The sequence below is a fragment of the Otolemur garnettii genome, unplaced genomic scaffold (assembly GCF_000181295.1).
Source record: "Otolemur garnettii isolate 467f Iridium unplaced genomic scaffold, OtoGar3 scaffold00003, whole genome shotgun sequence".
Lineage (NCBI taxonomy): Eukaryota > Metazoa > Chordata > Mammalia > Primates > Galagidae > Otolemur > Otolemur garnettii.
Genome location: NW_003852398.1, coordinates 26,720,029 through 26,743,015, shown reverse-complemented (window position 1 = coordinate 26,743,015; position 22,987 = coordinate 26,720,029). Strand labels below are relative to the sequence as shown.

At 48.1% G+C, this 22,987-nt stretch overlaps 1 protein-coding gene across 1 annotated transcript in view; it reads left to right on the top strand.

Moving 5' to 3' along the window:
• Nucleotides 1–22,987, top strand: part of AFAP1L1 (actin filament associated protein 1 like 1) — a 62,980-nt gene that overhangs the window by 16,784 nt on the left and 23,209 nt on the right. The window contains exons 2-9 of the mRNA XM_023514912.1: nucleotides 10,270–10,398; nucleotides 11,299–11,382; nucleotides 12,205–12,302; nucleotides 13,665–13,773; nucleotides 17,558–17,656; nucleotides 18,257–18,468; nucleotides 20,112–20,291; nucleotides 22,926–22,987. The exon at nucleotides 22,926–22,987 is cut by the window's right edge and continues 2 nt beyond it. Of these exons, the coding sequence (XP_023370680.1) occupies nucleotides 10,270–10,398; nucleotides 11,299–11,382; nucleotides 12,205–12,302; nucleotides 13,665–13,773; nucleotides 17,558–17,656; nucleotides 18,257–18,468; nucleotides 20,112–20,291; nucleotides 22,926–22,987 (973 nt within the window). The remainder of the gene's footprint in view (nucleotides 1–10,269; nucleotides 10,399–11,298; nucleotides 11,383–12,204; nucleotides 12,303–13,664; nucleotides 13,774–17,557; nucleotides 17,657–18,256; nucleotides 18,469–20,111; nucleotides 20,292–22,925) is intronic.

Genomic DNA, 22,987 nt, shown 5'->3' with positions numbered 1-22,987 from the left:
TGTGTGTCACAGTTTTCCACTTCCTCCCGGAATCATTTTTTTATATGTGTGTGAGCTAAACAGGGAGGAATCCACAGACAAAGGAACAATTCTGGGAGAGCTCAGGCCCATGACCCAAAGTTAATTTCCTCGGAAGCCAGTGACTGGCCCCCAACCCCTCTGCTGTGGTCTGGAAATGGCTGGATGAAAGGAAGCTGCAGCTTCCCTGGAGGCCCAGAGCTGAGAAACAAGGTGCCCCAAGCAATGGCTGCCACTAAAGGTGGGGGGCTTCCCTGAGCCTGTCACCCTGGCCTGATTCCTGGAAAGAATGTCAGCCAGAAACTCCCCCATGACCTGCTTTTCCATGACCTACAACCTCCCTGCAACAGTGGGTCAGAGAATTGTGCTAGTACAATAATAATAAGCCCCACGATTTACAAGCCCTTTCCCAGCCATCGCCTATTTTTCCCTCACACAAACCTGTGGGTGGGTTTTGTAAACCCCTTCTTACAGAAGAGGAGCGTGACGCTGGGAGGGGTTAAATAACGCATCCAAAACTCCACACTAGCAAGTGGGTGGAGTTAGAACCCAAACCGAGTCCTCTGAGACCAAGTCCCAAATTATTCCCCCTATTCTTTGCCACCTCCCTTCTTCATGAATGTTTCTATGTTTCTATCCTGCGGACTCAAACTCATACTATTCTCTTTAGCATAAAAAGAGATTCAGTTTCCTGCAATTGCTGTAATTAACACACCCAAAAGTCTTCCAAGGTGACCTCACTGACCCTTGCCCTCCCTCACGCAGGGGCTATATTTAACTTCTGGAAAGCACAAAGTCTGAGGCATTGGCTTTGCAGCTGGGTTTTCTTTTCTGCTCCTTTGTCATTCTTTTTTAGCCTGCCTGAGCCATGGGCTTCCCTATACACACTGGGACAACAGGAAGTGTTTGTTTTAGTAATAAACAATGCAAGTCCAACCAGCTATCCCCTCCAATATTCTGCCCACTGTTTGGCCTTCACTTGGATGCAGAGAGAAGTGCTTGTAAATTCAAAGAAAGGAAGTGAGGCATCCCCTTGGCCCCTTCTGGGTGTGTTTGCAGCAACTTGGAAGAGACTGTGGACAGAAGGAGAGATTTCTGAACCCATGAATTGAAGGGGCAGTCCAGCCAGCCTCACCTGTGGAGCTGGTTGCCTCTCTGCAGAGTTGACCTCAACCTGGACACAGAAGAAGCATCCCAAAGGAAAACTGGGGAGACAGAACACCAGCCCCTCCAGGATATCCTATTACTATCCTGCAGTCCTTAGTTTCTACACCTGCAAAATGGGGCTAACCCACCTTATTGTAAGAATGAATTTTTATAAATAGTATATGCAAATCTCTTAAAGCAGGGTCTGACTTCTAGTAGTAATGGAAGAGTAATGTAAAAAGCTGACGTTTATTGGGTGCTTACCATGTGTGTGCCAGGCACTGTTCTAGGCACATTTGCCTATGTCAAGGCCTTTTCCCTCCCGTGAGGTAGCTGTGCTTCAGGTCACCCATAATGTACATGAGGCTGAGGTGATCGTGTTAGTGTCCCCAAAGTGCACAGCTAGGCTATGGAGGAATGGGGCTTACCACTCAGGTAGTTCAGGTTACTCGGTTATCTGGTAGTCATCATTATTTCCCAATTTATATGTTAGAATTAAAATCCAAATGTACATCAGTAAATGAGTTGGCAGGCTGTATCCATGTCGGGGATACAAGTTCAACAAAATAGAGTATTTGGGAGCTTAGCCAAATGAGAAATGGGCCTTCTGCTTCCTTTTGTAGCCAGGGCTTTTTGTTCCCTATTTCCTTTTTTTTTTTTCCCAAGCATCACTTTACTACACTGAGCCACTATGAGAACAGACCTGGTTTTTAAATTACATTAATCAGCTGTTAGGCTTTATCAATTCTTAAGAAAAAAAAATCACTTCAAGAACTATTTATTCCACAGATACTTAAGCACTGACTTACTCTGTGTCAGGCATTAGCAACAGCCAGCACTGTTCCTGCCCTCATGGAGCTCGGGTTCAAGTCAGAGAACAAAATTAATTTTAAAAATATACATATGTAAATATAAAAGTGCTCCGTGTGTGGTGCCCCAGGGAGAGATACTTTGTGCTATAGTAGAATAAATTAGGAGGAGTGGGGGTGACCAAGAGGAAAGGAAGTCATGATTGAGTTGAGAGCTGAAGAGGTCCGACTCCTTGGCAGGGGGAAGGAGTTCTGACAGGCAGGAGGAACAGAGTATGCAAAGTCCCTGGATTAAGAGGCTGAAGAACGGAGTATGAGGGCAGCCTAGAGGGAGGGCCTTCTGGAAGAGCCCGCAGGGTTTCAAGGTTATAGGAAAGGCTCCTCCTTCTTTCCTTCCCCCCCAAACCTTGAACTCACAGCTAATAAGCATATGTTTTCCTTTCCAAGGCGGCTTGTCTCTCCTCTGTTATAATGGGTCATACCCCTTGAATGTGCTAGCATAGAACGTCATCTCTCAAATCATGATCAAAAAATGTTTAAAGCAAGGCAGTGGTTCTTTCTCTAGAACAGAAGCCTTTATGAGATAGAAGTTGGATCATTTTGCTGTTTGGATATAAGAAAGGAAATTTGAGTAAGCCAAAAGAACAATTGTAGGCCCCTCATAAACCATATTCTGAGGATTGTTCTTTTTTTCCATTTTTAAGTAGTGCTAGTTGCGTTTTCTCTGGCTTGGAAAATAATGAGGGATGAGCTATCTTTGTGATCTCTGTAAAGAGGCTTGTCAAACAGTGAGGGGAGAAAAGAGAAATTGCATTTCTTCCTACTTCATTCAGTGAAATTGTAACTTGCCAGCTGTTTCCAAGCATTTTTGTAAATTCCAGAGTCTGAAGGTGTGCAAGGAAAGAGCTCATGTGTCAAAGAGCCCAGGACTAGACACAGCCTGGTTGGAGCCAAGACAGGGTTTATTATTCCTGTGATTTTCTTAAATTTAATTATTCACTTTTCTTTTGTCATAGAAATTAGGCTTATTACATCTGAGATCTCTAAATAAATCCAACCTTTTGTGCTTCCAGCTAGTGTCCTTATTGGCTGTGATAAATACCTTTCCTTGAAGGTTTCACTCAGCCTACATCAGGGATATCGATCAGGGCTAACATCCTGGGAGCAAGTGACAGTGCTTTTTGCTGACAGCTTAATTTCTGCTATATAATATCTTACTTTGACTTCAGTTAGGTCAGGAGGGTGGAGGGCCAGAAAGAAAATTGATCTTAGTCTTAGTTGGGCACTCACCAGAAACAATAAGCACTTAGTGGTCTAATCTTAGATAGACTTTTAAATAAGTTTCTACATTTATTTGATAAGCTTCTTTCACAACCCAGAGAATACCCCCATCTTGGGTTTCTGCACCTGTCTGTCCCTATTCAAAGACTATAGACTTAGGAACAATGATTAGTGTATTTCTTCCTGTTCGTTTTTTCATCATTTGAATTCACCATACCTCCCTAAGACTCAACTAAACCAAGCAAGATTGATGAAATGTATTTATAGTTCTAAACAAGCTTTAAACATAAATGCAGTCCTGCCCTGATGCCCTGGCATGCCCTCAGAAAGCACAGATGCCCTGGAGTGAAACAAAGGTGGGAGGAGGGCTGCTGAGGAATTGGGGAATAAGAGCTTTCCTAACTGGGATGACAGGGACAAGACTCCTGGATTGTATTACTGCCTCTCCATCTAGAAGATGTCAGTCGCCTCGCCTGGCATAGAAGGGGTCAGTGGGATGCGAACCTTCCAAGAGGAGGGGTTCTGCCAGCTCTTCTGCCACAACCATCCCAAATTCTGTGTCAGGTCCCAGGCCATGAATAGTCCCTATGGCAAGGCTTGCAGAGTCTCGTGATGTCCTCTTGTCCCCTCCCTTGTACCTACCACTGCACCTGAAACTCTGAAGGGCAGTAACACATGAATGAAGGGGACAGCTACTGGGGGCCTAAGCGCCATGCACATCATTTCATTTCATTTTCACCATGACCTTGTGAAGCAACTGTTTGCAAACGAAGAATAGGAAGCTTAGGAAAATTAAGAACTTTCTCCAGGGGCACAGAGCTGCAAAATGACAGAGCTGCAAGGGGGAGCCCCGGTTGTCCACAGCCTGCGGACACTCTTAGCCGCTCTTTTATAACTCATCTTAAGCATCAAGCTTTGTGTAAATTTAACACTTAAAGTACTTTTTCCCTCACTTTCCACATCTTTAATAGGAGATTAGACTAGATCGTCCAAGTATGATATTCATTGAATGAGTGTTCTCTGGGCATCTACTATGTATTGAGACACAGCCCCCATCCTCAGGAAGATTGTCAGGAATATTATAGCAAACCTGTCCCTAGTGCTACCTGATCCACACTTTGAAGTCTACATTGTTCTGGGGAGTGTTAGGAAGTAGCAACATTGACAACAGCAATACACAAAAAAGCACAGTGCCAGGCTAAGTGCTTCATAAGCATGAATATATCTGGCCCTCCTAGCCTATGAGGTTGGGATCCTATTATTCTCATTTTGCATATGACAAAGCCAGGGCTCAAAGTTGTCTAATGTGCCCATCATTGCACAGCTTACAAGCGGCAGCACAAGAATCCCAACACACCTAGGTCTGACCCCAAAGCCCTAACCATGTGCTATTCTGAGCAAGACGCCCTGCTCTAGCTATTTATAACCTTCTGTAGCGGCTACTATTCCCACTTTAAGTCTCAGTTATTCCAGAAGGAGATGCCTCATGATAATTTTCTAAGGAATAGGAAAGGTTTTCCCACATTCCTTGTGTTCATAGATGTCCCCTGAGGTATGTTTTCTCTGGTGCCATATTTTGTAAAAGTTGAAACTTGGGCTGCCTGCATCAGAATCGCCTGCAGTGCTTGTTAAAATGCAGATTCCTGGATACCAGTTCAGGCCTGCTGATCAGACCCTCTAGAAAGGAGGTCTAGCTGTGTGCATTCCCAGCAAAACCCACTGGGAGAATCTTGCTAAATTCTGAGGCTGCTATCCTGGTGGTATGTATGAGCCATGGCAGAATCATTTGTCATATGTGTTATACCACATGACTTCTCACCAGTTTAAATTCTCTGACATTTTAAATACCTGTGGTTTGAATTATCTAGCATTAAAGATGAAGCTGTCATCAAAGGCACAGGGTGAGCGCTGCACTGTTCTGGAAGAGCCAAATCCTGGCTGCAAGGTTTCTGTACCCATTATGCATATCAGGTTCTCTCTGTGATGAGATCGCTGCTGTTAAGTCAGGTATTTGCTTGGAGTGGCTTGTTTTCCCTCTATGATATTTTCACAGTTAAGTCTCTGAAGTTCAGACAGGGCCCAGTGGGGAGAGGGCCAGCAGGCAGGAACATCAGCCCCATGGTCAGGGTCTCCCAGCCACAGGTGAAGGGATGCCCAGTGAAGTCCTGGCCCCAAGCCTTCTGTGGCAGGACTGAGAGGAAGCCCAGCCTCCACATCCACCCATCCTCTCCCAGCCACCCCCGGCCTCTTGGCTCTGCTGCACAGAGCAGAGCGAAAGTCTTCTGATGGAGGATTCAGATGCAGGTTCAGACCTGGGTTCAAGGCCAACTCTGCTACTTACCAGCTGAGTCACTTCATTTCTGTGAGACTCTGTTTTCTCTTTTGTAAGGAACCAGAGGATTAAATGAGAAAAAGTGTCCAGCACAGGGTAACTGCAAAGTTTCAGGGAAAAGGTCTTGCATGGTCACTGCCAGCTGGGCTTCACCTGTGGCTCCATTCCCTCTGCTCCTGCCACTGCTGGTTCCTTTCAGGTTGCAAACCCCCCACCACAACTGGCAGCCCCTCACTCCCCATCTGCTTCTTCCAGATCCACTCAGCCCTTTCCCTCTCCTCTGGTCTGTATGGACTTGGGTGATCACATCTCAGTCCAGTGAAAAGCACTTAGAAGTCAAGGTCTCATGTTAAGAATCCCATCAAAGACAGGAAGGAAACAAACAAGATATTACACAGCTTGAGTGCTAACGCTCAGGTTTCTAAATGCAGAGCACTCACTCGGAACCTAATTGTTCTTACTTTAGAAACAACTGTAACAAACCTTAATTTAGAAGCAATATGGCATTTAGAAGCTAGAATGCTACCACACATAGACATTTACTGATAGCAGCAGAATTGTTGAGGCCATGCATGGTGGCTCACAACTGTAATCCTAGCAGTATGGGAGGCTGGGGCTGGTGGATTGTTTGAAGTCAAGAGTTCAGCCTGAGCAAGAGTGGGACCCTATCTCTACTGAAAATAGAAAAACTAGCTGGCTATTGTGGTGGGTGCCTGTAGTCCCAGCTACTAAGGACGCTGAGGACAGAGGATCTCTTAAGCCCAAGAGTTTGAGGTTGCTGTGAGCCATGATGATGCCATGGCCCTACACAGGGCAACAGAAGGAGACTCTGTCTGGGAAGGGAAGGGGAGAGGAGGAGATGAGAGGGAAAGAAAGGAAGGAAGGGGGAGAGGAGAATAGAAACAGAGTGAGGGACAGAAGGAGAGGGAAGGAGAGAGGAAAGAGAAACCCAAAAAGCTTAGCAATCTTGGATCATTCACTGAAAGACAGCATTTCTCAAGGTGTTCTATGAGGTTGAGGGTACTTAGGAAGTCCCCGAGATGCTTTCAGGGGCTTGTAAGGTCAAGCTACTTTTATACAATGCTGAGACATTATATACCCTTTTCACTCCCACCCTTCACCAGTGTACAGGGGAGTATTGCAGGTGCACCGTGTTGAGGTGGCTGCTCTACAAGCTAGAGATAAGTATCTGTGTGCTCTTGTGTTGCGAGAACTTCTCAGTTTTAATTGTGAATACACTAAGTATTGATAGATACAACCCACATAAGGCAAAAGTGCTTTGGGGTCTTTAATAGTTTTTAAAAGTAGAGATAAAAAAAAATTTTTTTTTTTTTAAGAGACATAGTCTCACTTTATCGCCCTTGGTAGAGTGCTGTAGAGTCACAGCTCACAGCAACCTCCAACTCCTGGGCGTAGGCGATTTTCTTGCCTCAGTCTCCCAAGTAGCTGGGACTACAGGCACCCACCACAACGCCCAGCTATTTTTTCCTTGCAGTTTGGCCCACGGCCAGGTTTGAACCAGCCACCCTCAGTATATGGCGCCAGCGCCCTACTCACTGAGCCACAGACACTGCCCAAGATCAATTTTTCTTTTTTTTGCTTGTTTGTTTTTGAAGACAGAGTCTCACTTTGTCACCCTCAGTAGAGTGTTGTGGCATCATAGCTCACAGCAACCTCAAACTCTTGGGCTCAAGCAATTCTTTTGCCTCAGTCTCCCTAGTAGCTGGGACTACAAGCACCTGCCACAACACCTGGCTAATTTTTCTATTTTTAGTGGAGAGGGTTTCTACTTCTTGCCCAAGATGGTCTTGAACTCCTGAGCTCACAGGATCCTCCCACCTCAGCCTCCCAGAGTGCTAGGATTACAGGCATGAGCCACTGTGCCCCATGACACCAAACACTTTTCAAACAACTGGTATAGGGATAAACAATGATCCAGGGCACCCCACAGCACTGACATACCTGTGGGAGAGCAGTGTCCAGAGTTTCCAAATGTGAAAAATCATGGCGACAGCCCCAAGGGAGCTCCCTGCTGTTTCTGCCTTGTCACCTTCACCACTGGCTCCCTTGTGAGTAATTACCTGTGAGTTGTGTGCCTGGGAGAGACAGAATCCCCACGGGGACCATCTCATTCATTTTCTCTGATCTCTCCAGTGGCTAGCCTGGCACATATTAGTGCTTAGCAAATGTTTAGGAATTGAGTTAACTGATGTTTGGTGTGTCTATTGAGGGTGCCAGAGAGGTTGTGATTCCATTTTTTAAAATTTCCTTGAAAACAGCTACAGTTTAGCTAAACTGATTTTAAATGATTTCCTGCTTTAAAGAGAATCCTGCCCATGCAGAACCCTGGCTTCTGTGGCATGGCAGGGGCTCAGGCCCGGGGCAGAGCAGGGCCTCCCAACACCTATCACCTGGGCTCCTGAGGTGAGTGGCGCCCCCAGAGCGTGTGCCTCAGCAGCGCTAGGAGCTGCAAAGACTTGGAATCAGCCTGGCTCTAACTGTTCAAGCTGTGCAACCAGCCTGTAGCTTCCCTCAGCCACAGTGTCATCTTCTGGAAACTGTCCATCCCTGTAGGTCTACTGACAGGTGTGTAGGGAATTAGATGGGAAATCGCCTGGAGAGCCCTCCTGCCAGTGTCTGCCATACAGGGCGTTCGTGAGCTAGGAGCAGTCCCATCAGCCTTCACCTCCATGTCAACCAGCTAGGGGCAATGCTGGAATGCCACAGAGAGGGTACATCACCACATTGTCCCAAGTGCTACTACTATCTACATGTAAGATTTATATATGTTTTGTTTTGTTTTTTTGAGACAGAGTCTTTGTCGCCCTGGGTCATGGCAACCTCAAACTCCCGGGCTCAAGCAATCCTGATGCTTCAGCTTCCCAAGTAGCTGGGACTACAGGCTCCTGCCACAACGCCCAGCTAATTTTTCTAATTTTAGTAAAGGGGTCTCACAGAATGTCCTAGTGTGGTCATCCGCTCATTCCTCCCTCGTCAAACACATGGGGAGCACCCACACTGGGGAAGGCCCAGACTAGACGGTACAGAAGCAGAGAATCACAGTCCAGGCCGTACCATCCAGAGCCTCACGGCCAGCTGAGGGATGCAGACACACGGAGATCACACAGATTAGTAAAGTAAATTCTACAGGGAAGAATGGCTGACTCTGGGTGAGCATTTACTCTGTACGGGGCAAGCTACTTTACACACGTGGTGTGATTAATCCTCCCGGCAACCCCACAAGGCAGGAGTTGTTACTATCCCTCCTTTCCACATGAGGAGGCTGAGTCACCCACAGCTCAAGCAGCTTGCCAGAGGTTCCACGGCTAATGGATGACGGAGCCTGAATGTGAACTCAGGCGCTCTGGCTCCGTGGCCGGCTCCCTTTAGCCTGATACTGTAGCCCCTCACACGATCAGATCTTGTAGCTACAGGTTGAAGTCCCTCTGTTTCCTCGGGAGGGTCAGGGTGGGGAGAAGTGCATGGAGTCAGGCACCATGACCAGAACTAAAGTCCTGGCTCTTCCACCAGCCTCTGTGTAACTTCTGGTAAGTTACTTATCTTCTCTGAGCTTTTGTTCTTGACCTGCCTCAACACTTTGTTGGTAGCATGAAATAAAATACTGCGAGACATTCTAGCTCTGCGGAGAACAGAGTGAAGAAAGACGATTCAGTCTAGGCTTTGTGAGCTGTGTGACCTCAGAGACGTTATTTAACCTCCGTGAGCCTGAGACAATAAAATGCTTGGTGTGAGATTTAAATGAGACAAGAAAATGTAAACAGGCTTAGCATAACTGGTACTAATCGTTCAGCACAGGTTAGCTTGTATTATTGTGCAGTAGCATGTGGTAGGTTGCAGAGCAGGATGATGCTACTCTGTGATGAAGCTGTCTTTCATCCTGAGACATGCCAAGTCCCAAGTTACATTACAGGGCAGGGTGACGTCAATGACATCATGGTCTTGGTCCGCTACAGTCCCTGAAGGACTCTGTGCTCTAGGATCTTGCAAGCCAGTGCAGTCCCAGACCTACAGCTGGGAGCTTGTCCAAAATGCACACTCTGGGGTCCCACCCCACACCTCCTTTATCAGAGTCTGCATTTTGACAAGATCCCAGGTAAGTCCTGTACACACTCGGGTCTGGGAAGCACTGGTAGAGCATGGAACGAGAGAAGGTGATGGTAACTTGAGGCATGGGGTGGGAAGGGTTAATGCTTAGTTTGGCTCTGGCCAGGGCACCGGAAACAGACGTTTCCAGAGATTGAAGTGGGTGAACTGATGGGACAGGAAGGCTCCCTTTCCTGCCTGTGTCCTGGATGGCCAGGGCCTCTGGCCTGAGATTGCGCTGAGCCTCAAGCTGCAATGAAGAAGGGCCCCAAGTCAGAGGGAAGCCTGGGACAAAGGGAGGACTAAGGGGCTGCCTGGGCTCCAAGATGCCAGAGTGAGCCCAGGGAGGTCCAGTCCCCAGGCTAAGGCCACCTGAGGTCTGAGGCAGAGTGGGGAGACCCAGAGGAATCCTGGAGGACCCTCCAGGGAGCTGACTGGTCAGCGCTAGGATAGCTGGGAGACCTGTGCCTACCCACTGCACCCAGGCCTGGCCTCTGGCCCCTCTGGCCTCCCCTGTGGGTGGGGGAGGCCAGGCTCCTGGACACAGATCAGTAACTGGGCTCTGTGCCCCTTCCCCAGTGCTGGAGCAGCTGCTCCCGGAGCTCACCGGGCTGCTCAGCCTTCTGGATCACGAGTACCTGAGTGACACCACCCTGGAGAAGAAGATGGCCGTGGCCTCCATCCTGCAGAACCTGCAGCCCCTGCCAGGTCAGCCACAGCAGCCACCCCAGAGGAGTTCCATTTACACAGACAGCAAAGCCTCCCTTCACCTCCCCAAGAACATTCAGGAATCCAAAGTCCACTCAGGCTCCACTTCCCCAGCACGGCCCTGACAGTGCTCTTTGTGCTCCCCCACCCCTAAACCTCCACACACGCACACACACTGCACAGCGCACAGTGCACGCAACCTGTGCACACAGTGCTCTCACGCACCACACTTGGCACGTGACACATGTTGACATGCCTCCCCCCCATACACACACACAGCACACGGCACTCATAACACTCACATGCTCTCTGACGTACGCCAGGCAGAGATGCATCACACACACCTCGTCCTTATGCATTGCCTTCCTCACCTGCATCCCTGGATGGGCCCCTCTCCCAGCCCCCATCCTGCCCATCACTGTGTGCCTGGCAGCAAGCCTCCTCCCCTGCCCCAGCCTGCTTTCTGTACCTCAAGGCCATGGACAGGATGATAAGTCTGGATAAACTCTAATAAGCTGTGCCCACATCCTGCAGCCCTCTGGGAGTCTGAGGGATGTGGTGGGAAGTAACTGTCTGAGCTCACTTCCCAGTAACAGAACAGAGCTGGTGTCACCAGCTGCCCACCACAGGGGCAGTGGTGTTCCAACTGTGCTTGTTGGAGCTCCCATTGCTGGGAAGCCCCTACAATCCGCTTTCTATTCTGGAATTAGGGCAGGCTGAAAGAGATACCTGGTAGCAATACAGAAACAAAAACAAAGTTTGAAACCCAGTGAAATAATTGAGGATGTGAACATGCTTCTCAGAAGGGGGGCCCTGTGTGAGCTAGAAGTCCGAGTAGGGCAGGGAAAGACCCGGTCCCTTCCCTCCTCACTGCTGGTCTGTCCTCCTCCCTCCCCATAGCAAAGGAGGTCTCCTACCTGTATGTGAACACTGCGGACCTTCACTCTGGGCCCAGCTTTGTGGAATCCCTCTTTGAAGAATTTGGTAAGCTACCCTCTTCCAACCATGGCTGCACAGAAGTGGATGAGAAGGGCCGCAACCATGTCCACCCAGGCTGAGTTACTGAGGAGGCCAGGTGCCCAAGGTAGCTCCTCCTCAGCTAGGGATGACATGGCTGGGGGGTGCCAGGCACAAGCCTCCAACTCGGGCTGGGCCTGGCTCTAACATCGCATCACTGAGTTTCACTGGGCATGTCCTTTGGCCTCTCTGACCCTGCCTGCTCTGAAAGTCTAATCAAAAACTGCAAGGTTACAGGAAATCATCCTGGAGATCTGAGGAATAGTAGGGATGATTGTGCAGGCCAAAGAAGGCATGGCACTTAGAGTGTCACCTCACCCACCGTGCCCTAGGTGGGTGGCCCCCTGGGACACAGGACTGACAGCTGTGTAGAGCACCCAGGAGCAGCTGGCCAGGTATATGCAGGGTAGATGCCATCCTTGGCCTGCCCTGAGGGAAGACAGCCCTGTTCAACACACGGAGAAAGCCACTGGCCTAGGAAAGGGAGCTTTAGGGACCAATAGACATAGGGAACATGCTATAACTTTACAACTTCCCTCTCAAAGTTTTCCACAGCATCATAGCAAATATTATATTATCTGATACTCTCAATAATGTTGCAACACAGACAAGGCGGGGATTTTTGCAGCCTGGGTCCAGATGAGAAGTTCCAGGGTGATAAGCCCCCTGATGGAGGAGGTGGTGGACTCTGACCTCACGTTCAGACCTCCTTCTCCCAAGTCCAGACATCTTCCCCCTTGGCTGTGCTCATCCTTGGCTTTCTCTGCCCAATGGCCTGACTCTCCATAGACTGTGACCTGAGTGACCTTCGGAACATGGCAGAGGATGATGGGGAGCCCAGCAAAGGAGCCAGCCCTGAGCCAGCCAAGAGCCCATCTCCAAGAAATGTGAGTCATGGCCTCAGGCCCTCTGTCCCTCTGCAGGGGGCAAGAGAAGCTCTCCCCTTGACACTGGGGTTCCTACTGGCTGTGCAGGACACTGTTCTCTCTCTTGGGTGGGTGACTAAGAGTAGAGACAGCACCATGTGAATATTTTAATGGTCCCTGATGTTTTCACTGTATTTGTGCTGAGCAGGGACCAAAAGACACCATCACACCAATCTCTGGTTGCACAACACAGGCCAGGTGCTAGGAAAAGCCCTGGACCCGGAGCTGGGTCGCCTCTGACCTCCCCACAACACTGCTGTGTGGCCTTGGGCAAATCACTTATTTTCTCTGAGCCCAAGTTTTTCACCTACAAAATGGAAGATTGAGCCAGATCTGGGATGCTAAACCTTGGGGCCATGCATTTAGAGAAAAGGATCCTTAAACAGCTGCACAGTTCATTATCATCATCAAAGGTTTCCATCATCACCAGCAACAGTACAATTGTTGACAACTTACTAAGTCCTTTACATACTGACAGTATGAAATGAGGTTAGCACGATCATTATCCCCATTTTACAGATAAGGAAACTGAGGCTTAGCAAAAATAAGTCAAGAGCCCGATGTCCTACAACTAGTAGGTCACAAAATTTAGCTGTAAAGCCTGGTTCCCTGGCCTAGCACCTAAGCGCTTAGCTTCAGGTCATATGGCTTTGCTACATAATCAGTCTCACGCTTAACTTGTCCTACTGCACTTCATGTGTCTGCACCTGTGGTTACAGAGTATTCCAGAACTTGCTGTAGTTTTCAGTGATTCTGCATGTGTTCAATCAAAGTATTGAACTGTTTTGGCAGACCACAAAACTTATAGACATTACAGAGGATCCCTGATGCTTAAAAAACTGGGTAAGGGCTTGGCGCCTGTGGTTCAAGCGGCTGAGGCACCAGCCAGAAACACCTGAGCTGGCGGGTTTGAATCCAGCCCAGGCCTGCCAAACAACAACGACAGCTGCAACCAAAAAATAGCCAGGTGTTGTGGTGGGCGCCTGTAGTCCTAGCTACTTGGGAGGCAGAGGCAGGAGAATCACTTGAGCCCAGGGGTTAGAGGTTTCTGTGAGCTGTGATGCCACGAAACTCTACCCAGGGCAACAGCTTGAGGCTCTGTCTCAAAAAAAAAAAAAAAAAATTGGGTAAGAAGCACAGGGCAAATAAATGTGCTCTCAAGTTTTTTTACTATTAAAAGATAAGGCTTCCCATTCTGGCTGCCTCCTGCCACCTGGGAGCTCTTACCTTCTCCTCCCCAGCCTCCTCCCTCCCACTCCCTCTCTCTGCTCCATCCTGCTCCCCTCTATCTGCTCCCACACCTCCTTTGTTCCCCACTCACAGGCAGCTGACCTGCCTCCACCGCTCCCCAACAAGCCTCCGCCAGAGGACTACTATGAGGAGGCCCTTCCTCTGGGACCAGGCAAGTCCCCTGAGTACATCAGCTCCCACAGTAAGTTCTGGTCTCCTTGGGGAAATGGAGGTTTTTCCTCCTTGAGAAACCAACACTAAGCCTCCCTGTGTCCCGGAACAGCAGAAGCTCTGAGTCTGGCACCTGCCAGCCATGTCACCCCTTGCTGAGGAGGAGCTGCCCTGGGCACCTGGCCTCCTCAGTAACAGCCTGCGTGGACATGGCTGTGGCCATTCTCATCCAGTTCTATGTGGCCTTGGATAACTCCCTTCCCCTCTCTAGATGTCCATTTCTCCTCTCTTAAAACAAGAAAGAGAAGCTAGATTCACTCATATAGATTTGCTAAGACCTGGGCACACAGCTGACCACCACTGCCCAGTCCTAGCACTGAATCTGCTCCTTTTTAGTGGGTGGTGAAATACTGTGTTTCCACAGAATCACATCTTACAGGCGGATTAGGTTATCACCTCAACGAGTCAGATAAAAAGCACGTGGTCTAAACCAGAGATCTTCAGAGGAGAGTGTGGGCAGCCCAGGGGTTGAGAAGATGTAGGCAGAAATATTAGAAACTTTATTTATATTTAGTTCAACACATCTTTTTAAAAATTCTATAAAAGTGTTTTATAGCATTTATAATCTGATAATAGCATGTTTTCAAATAGTTTACATATAATTTATAGATCAATAAATATATATCTTTTACTAACAGGTGGGTATAAGAAGATAATTTAGTGGGCACTGGTACAAATTGCCACTGAAAATCTCTTAAATAGGCCATAAAGGAGAGTCCTTGATCTTTTAATTAGTTACCTGTAGCGTTGCAATAATGGCTTTTCCTTTGATGATCAGATGAAGTCACTTGCTTGGACACAGGGACTTAACATTACAGATAAGAAACCACATTATAGTTTTGGGATGATCCTGCATGAGTAGTTGAATTTGTACAAGACAACGCTTGTGTGATGCTCTCCTGTCATTCAGTACACAATGAAATGTTCTCCAACCAGCAAAAAATAAAATTACAGATCTGTCTGTGCTGATCAGAGATGAATCCAAGAGGCAGTCATTCTTGATTTTTAAAAATGAAACACAAAATACTGCATGTAATCTGATTCCATTTTTTTTCCAAGTAGGGTAAATATATACTCACACACGTATACATTGATTTTAACAGTTTTTCTAGGACACACAAGAAACTATTAACAGAACCTAAAAATTGTGCCTTCATATTAATTTGAAAAAAATTTTTTTAAATACTCAAAAAAAAGAAACTATTAACAGGATTTTCCTATGGGAAATGAGTAGAGATGTGGAGAAAGGGATCATATTTTTTCATTCTTATTCTGCTTGTGCTTTTTACTATTGGTGAATTTTTTTTATTGTGGTAAAATACACATAAGATTGACCATTTCTACCATTTCAGCGTGTCCGTCCAGTGGCATTTAGTACACTCCTGGTATTCTACTAGTGCTACCATCTAGTGCTACCATCACTACTATCTAGTTCCCACACATTTTCATCACCCCAAAAGAAAACTCTACACCCGTTAAGCTATTGCTCCCCACTTCTCCCCACCACTGCACCCCCAGCCCCTGCCAGCCATTGAGCTGCTTCCTGTCCAGTATAGATTTTCCAATTCCAGATATTTCATACACAGGGAATCATTCAATGTGTGGTCTTTGATGACTGGCTTCTTTCACTTAGCATGTTTGTAAGCTTTATCTGTGTGATAACATGTATCAGAACGTCTTTCCTTTTTATGGCTGAATAATTTTCCACTTTAGCTACTTGGCTAAGGTAGCACTGGGCCAGGTTGGCGGCAGCCCTCATCAGCACTGATAGTCACGGGTTCTGTGTCATTGCAAAAAAACTGTTCAGATGTGAAGCGGGCAGCCTTACTCTGTTTTATCCATTCAAGGACAGGGAGTGAAGTGCTGCTGGGCGCCAAACCCCAGGTCAAGCCTGTGGGCTGGATGCATCTCTTCCACCTCCAGAGAGCTCATTTACCCCTCAGCCAGGGCAGAGAAGCCACCTCCCAGAAGACTCCTGGGGCAGGAGGGAAGGGAGGGTCTCAGGAAGGGCCGTGGACCTTGTCCAGGGAGTGCGCCAAGCCCCACAGGGAGTATCCTTCCTCTTGCACACAGTGTCCAGCCCTGCCAGGTGTCTGAACACTTTGCTCCTCTCTCCTGCCTGCCCCATACCTCTCGCCCTGACACCCCTGGTTCACCTTACAGAGGATGTTCAGCATCTCTGTTCAGGGCTCACAGTGTCTGCTGGAAAGATGGGCGCTGAGCCTATCTTGGGTGCGAGAACTGGGTGTCCCAGCACTGCCATCCTCAGGAAACAGATGGACAGGAGGGGCTGGGAGCCTGAGTAGCACCCTAAAGAACAGTGCAGTATGAGAGAGGGTTGGGCTGACGAGGGAGGAAAGGCTTCCCGTGGAGGGATGTGCATTGTCCCTGAGCTGGAGCCCTCAGTTCAGCCACAGCCCCTGTCTCCCTCAAACCATGTGGGGCTAATGCCTACCTCCCTGCCTTGTGGCAATCAAAGGAGCTGGTCATAATAAGAACTGGCATTTGCCTAGCACATGTGTGTATGTGTACCAAGAACTGAAATGAGAGTTGATATGCATTGTGTCACTGAACCAAGGTGGGAATTGTCCACGTCACTTCATGGGTCAGAATCTGAAATGCAGACTCTTTCCTTTCCAAGGTCACTCAGTAAATGGCAACGATTGGACTTGAACCCAACTCTGAGTGACCCTGATGCACATGCCCTTAACCAACCAAACTTCAAAGTGTGTTCCAAGGACTGTCTGCATCAAAATGACTTTATTTATTTTTAAAAATAAATCTGTTGACTTTCTTTTTTTTTAAATTAATTAATTTATTTATTAAATGATAGCTGTAACACTTAGAGATCTGTTGACTTTCTTCCAATTCATTGGAGTTCAATGTAATTTCTATTTTTAGGTCTATTTTGAATTTTCCTATTAAATAGCTGTGATTTTCTTTTTTAAATGCAGATTCCTCATCCCAGCCCACTTCAGTGAATCAGATTCTCTGGAGATACAGCCCAGGGGTCTGCATTTTAAAACAACTGCTGGGTGATTCTGATGCAGAATACAGTTTGAGATGCCCCCCTAACCACTGGAGGGTGCTATCCTGCCCCAGCCCCACAAGGGAATGTGCTGTGAAAATTCAGCCTGGGTAGCTGTTGTCATCACCATTGTGTACACTGTTATTATCTCCTCTACTCCAGTTCTTCCTTTAGCCCCAGAGATTTGGAAGGAGAATCACTCTGACAAGAAGAAGGAGTGGATGTATTAGGAAGTGAGGGCTAGGATGGAAGGAGATGAGGTGAAGGCAGGAAGGCAGGGAGGTCTGAGCCCCGGCAGCTGGTGTGCCTCCCCCTGCATGCAGGAATCAGAGCTGTGAGCAGCACAGCCCCTCGTGCACGTGTGTACACTCACACACATACACTCTGCGCTGACCACTCACTGTCTGAGAAAGCCAGAGAAAAGATCTTTGAGCTGGGTCTTGATGGATGAATAGGACTTCTCTGATAGAAGCTAAGAGGGCGCATGGAATAGCATGGACACAGGTCTGGAGGTCTGGCAGGGCCCAGCTGGGCAGGTCCCAGTGACAGGAGCACAGAGGGTTTGGGGAAGGCAGAGCAGATGAGATGTGGTGAGGAAGCCTCACAGCCTGGCCAGGAGCTGCCAGAGCTCCCCCTTGCTCCCCCATGAGGAGGGGCCTCCCCAGCCCTGGCTTCTGAATTCTACCCACATGTCTTCAAAGTGCAGCTCTTTCTGACAATCCCACAGATGGCTGCAGCCCAGCCCACTCAATTGTGGATGGCTACTATGAGGATGCGGACAGCAGCTACCCCACAACCAGGATGAATGGCGAGCTGAAGAGCTCCTGTAAGTACTGGGCAGGCATCGGGACAAGCTCCTCCTCACGAAGAACAGACCTTGGCCTGGCCCTTGGCAGACACATGCCCACCATTCCCCCACCCAGGCATGGTCACCACAGAGGCCCAAAACCCTTGTTTTGGATGACCCCAGCCTTCAGTGAGATCTAGCCCTTGTCCTGACTCTTGGCGACTAATCTTAGTTGAGTCATTTCTGCTCTTTGAGTCTCAAGTTCCCTTATCTATAGAATAGGGGTCTGCTAGGTGCCTGTACGAATGTGCAGACGACAGTGTAGTGACAATAATGGAAGTTTATTGAGCACTTACTGAGTGCCAGACACTGAACTAAACACTCTCCACTCTTTGGTCTTCATATCGCCGAGTGAAGTAGGCGCTATTATTTATATTGACCACTTTACTGATGAGGACACAAAGGCGAAATGAAATAACCAAGATTGCAAAGCAAGTCTTGTGTCTGTAAAACACAGCGCAGGCACAGCGGCCCAGGTCATCCTGTCCTGGGCCGCAGAGTGGGAATGCCTGCAGTGGGGTGAGAAGGTGCTTGCCTGGGAGTGGCATGGTGATGGCCCCTTCCTTGTGGCGCCTACAGACAATGACTCTGACGCAATGAGCAGCTCCTATGAGTCCTACGATGAGGAGGAGGAGGAAGGGAAAAGCCCTCGGCCCCGGCACCAGTGGCCCTCGGAGGAGGCCTCCATGCACCTGGTCAGGGAGTGCAGGATATGTGCCTTCCTGCTGCGGAAAAAGCGCTTCGGGCAGTGGGCCAAGCAGCTGACGGTCATCAAGGAGGACCAGCTCCTGGTGAGTGGCGGCCAGCTCACAAGGACCTGCATGTGGGGGTGTCCATGGTTGTGTGCAGATATGCCCAAAGCTGGGCACACCTAGCCTGGCTTTGTACACAGAAGCAAGCTCAGCGCTTCCCAGATCTAGGCTGTCCTGACTTGAGGAGAATTTAAACACGTGCACACACGTATACATTCACATGTGCACACACACGCATCTGTGCACACACACACCCCATAAAAACCTGACAGAGGCTTTATCAAGTTTTTGTTTTGCCAGAGAATTATTTTATCACTTTAAAGCAAGGTCTTTTTTTTATTATGCAAGCAATTGTGCTTATTTGTAAAACTAGAGAAAAACAAAATGAAAAGTGGTTTTAAAAAGACCTTGCATAATCCCACTGAGCAGGGCATAACCACCGCTACATTCAGTGAGCAGATTTTTCACCCTTGTTTCCACACATCTGTGTTTTATAAAACTTTTTTAAAGAAGTATTTTTTTTAATTTACCATCTCTCATCACTATCATTTCATAAAAGAAAATGCATCTTTAACTTCAGCATGGCAGAAAATATAATAGTGTATTTGTACAGTAAATGTAATAGTTGACAAGCCTTGCCCAACACAGATGCCTTTGAAACATGACCTGATCTCACCCTGAAAAGCCCATCCCAGGCTAGCACCCATCCAAGGGGACCTCTTTCCACCATTTAATATTTTCTATATTTTTCTTGATGTATTGCAGTGGCTAGGACCTCCAGCACAATATAAATGGAAGTGGTGAGAGCAGGCATCCTTGTCTCAGTTCACATCTCAAAGGGGAATTTTTAAAAATTCACCATTAAGACTGATATTTACTATAGGTTGTTTGTAGGTATGCCTTATTATCTTTATTACTTTAAAGAGGTCCCCTCTATTCTTAGTTTACCAAGAATTTATATCATGAGTGGGTGCTGAATGTTATCAAATGCTTTTTCTGCCTCTATTGAGATACGTGATTTGTTTTCTTTTTCTGTTGTCTTATACATTGTATAGTTGATTTTTAAACACCCTGTGTTTCTAGAATAAACCCCACTTGGTCTTGATGTAGTATGTTTTTACATGTGTCTGGATTTCATTTGCTAGTATTAGTATTTTAAGGTATTTGCAAATACACTTTGAGATGAATTAGCCTGTAATTTTCCTTTTTGTAAATATCATTGCCAAGTTCTGATATCAAGGCAATGCTGGCCTCATAATAAGAATGGGAGTGAGAATCATCATTGATAATCTATTGAAATCCCAAGGCCAAACCTTGATCTGCTAGAATTCTCTCTCCCAAATTCCTGCCAGGGAGCCTTTTAAATGACTTCCTCCCAAGCCAGTGCATTTCTTCTCTTGTTCTCTAGGCTAAAATAGTCTTCCTAATACTAAGGAATACAGTCTGCCTCTTCCCAAATAGGTAGTTGTGCCAAAAGATTGCCCAAAGATGCCCCCCTCAGTCTTCTCTTTCAGAGTGAACCATCCAGGCCCTTCAGCTGTCCTTCCCCAGGGCAAAGGGCTGGACTGGATGGGGGAGGCCCCTGTGGGAGTGGTGCTTCCCCTGAGCCTTTGTGCAAGGGAGGGCGTCTCCCTTCTCTAGCCTCCGCTCCAGAAACCCTGACCTCCTCTCTCCCTGTCCAGTGTTACAAAAGCTCCAAAGACCGGCAGCCACATCTGAGGTTGGCGCTGGACATCTGCAGCGTCATCTACGTGCCCAAGGACAGTAAGCACAAGAGGCATGAGCTGCGCTTCTCCCAGGGGGCTACCGAGGTCTTGGTGCTGGCACTGCAGAGCCGGGAGCAGGCTGAGGAGTGGCTGAAGGTGCGTGGGCCTACCCCCTCCCTCTCCCCCTCCCTCCCTTTCCTCCTCTCTTTCCCAGGCCAGCCCTCAGTGGAGCTGGCTCCTGTCTTTGGAAGAACCACACCTTGCTCAGTGCCTGAGCCCAAGTACCCTACACACAGCTGGTGCTTACTTGAGGAAATGGGCCTCAGATGTCTCCAAGAGACAGACCTAATGCTCAAGGCCTGTGTTCCTTCCAGTTATTTGAGACCCTTTTCTAACATCCCCACTATGGACATGCTCAGCCTGTACTTGTACCCCTCCTGGCACAGGGAGCTTAATAGCCATAAAGGAAGCTGATTTAATGATTAGACAAGCTAATGTTAGAATGAAAGGGAAGTGAAGGAAAGGGGAAGGCAGAGAAGGGGAGGGGAAGGAAAGGAAGGGAAAAATCGTCCCTTACCTTGAAATGTATATCCTGTAACAGCCACTGGGGAGCCCCAGCTTCTGCATCTGTGCAGCTAGCGACACAGTATGCGTGTTACCATGTATTGAGCACTTACGTTGTGCTATCCATTGTGCTAAGAGCTTTACATACATGACCTCATTCATTCTTCAAAATGCGACTGTTATCATTCCCATTTTACAGATGAGGGAACTGAGGCACAGTTTTGAGAAATTATGTAACTTGTCAAAGGTCACACAACCAAGTGGTTGGGGCCAGGATTTGAAGCTAAGAAGTAAATCTACTCCAAAGGCCATAGGTAGGGTGGCATAGTGATGACAAGGAAGGACTTCGTGGCACCCAGACTTAGGTGCAAGTCCCAAGCACTAAGCAGCACTTACTGGCTGTGTGATCCTCTGTAAATGACTCTGCCTCTCTGCTCCTCAGTTTTCTCATCTGTAAATGATGCGTGTAAGAGAGCACTTGGCATGGAGCCTGCCAGGCAGAAAGTATTCAGTGAAGGTCCAGGCGCGTGGCTCACATCTGTAATCCTAGCACTGTGGGAGGCCAAGGCAGGTAGATTGCCTGGGCTCACAGGTTTGAGACCAACCTGAACCAGAGTGAGACCTCGTCTCTAAAAATAGCCGGCTGTTATGACAGACGCCTGTAGTCCCAGCTACTTGGGAGGCTGAGGCAAGAGAATCACTTAAGCCCGACAGTTTGATGTTGCTGTGAGCTGTGATGCCACAGCCCTCTATCAAAGGTGACAAAGTGAAACTTTGTCTCAAAAAAAACCAAGTGTTTGGTGTCAGTGATTACTGTAGTAATGATGGAGCAGCTCCAGCCCCCAGGCCATTAGAGCTCTGACTCCAGCCCCCAGGCCATTAGACCCTCTGACCCAGGCCATTAGAGCTGACCCTCTGGACCCTCCGTGGCTGAGGCCACCTCTGCTTCACTCTGACACGTTGTCTCTCCTCCTCCGTCTTCCTGCTGGGACAATGAAGCCAAAACCTCCCTCCCCCCTTCCTTCCTGTGATAGCCAGCTCTCCCACTGGAATGTGTGGTGTTTGTCATTGCCACCTTTGTCTTGGGAGGGAAGGAAGGGAGAGAACTTGCCTGCTGGGGGAGCCTTTACCCTCCAGGGCCTGATAGGTCCGAAGAAGGCGCCCTAGATAGAAGTTAAAAGACCTGCCTTGACATCTGATCTGGGAGGCTGTTGGCCCTGAGGTGCAGAGCTGGTAGCCACACTGCCCACATTTGGGGTCTGTCTGGCTCTGCTGCCTCCTAGTAGGTGGCTTCTCCTCTCTGAACCTCATCATCCTAATCTGTAACTTGGGGATCACAAGGCTGCTGTGGGAAAAAAGTGGGATAATCCTTATAAAGCCACGTGATAGATGAGCAACCAAAAGTAGCTGTTAGTTCTCTCTCTTTTTTTTTTTTTTCTTGAGACTGCATTTCACTCTGTTGCCCTAGATTGAGTGCTACAGTGTCACAGCTCACAGCCACCTCAAACTTTTGGGCTCAAGTGATCCTCTTGCCTCAGCCTCCTCAGCAGCTGGAATTATAGGAGCTCACCACCATGCTCAGCTAGTTTTTCTATTTTTAGTAGAGATAGGATCTTGCTATGGCTCTCAAACTCCTGAGCTCAAGCCATCCACCCACCTTGACTTCCCAGAGTGCTAAGATTACAGGAATGAGCCATTGCACCCAGCCTAGCTGTTATTATTTCATGATTGCTTACTTAATTGCTGTATGGCCCTAGTTGAGTGAGAGTGAATGTCTCTGAGTCGCAGCTTCCACATAACGCCAACTGCCCTGTGGGTTGTTGTAAAGTTTTTCACTATCACAGAAGCAGGTCCCTCACAAGGTTCATACCACCCCAGGAGGTAAGCAGAGAACCTCTGTTAGTCCTATATTGCAGATGTGGAAACTGAGGCCTGGAGCAGGGAAGTGGCTTTCTAAAGACCACACAACTGATTATCCAGGTCTAGAAGCCAAGACTTTTGGTTCCCAGCCCTGTATCTTTTCAATCCAAAGGACAGATACAGGAAAAAGCATTTTCCAACCCTGACGTGCCCTACAAATGTGCAGGAAGATATGTCCTCCCATCCCTCTCTTCCCTCCTATGACCCTGACCCCACTGTTCAATGGCCTGACCACACAGACCCATTCTTCCTCTGCCTCCACAGCCCCACTGCCCATCCACTCACAACCATACATCCTCTCCACAGGTCATCCGAGAGGTGAGCAAGCCAGTTGGGGGAGCTGAGGGAGTGGAGGCCCCCAGATCCCC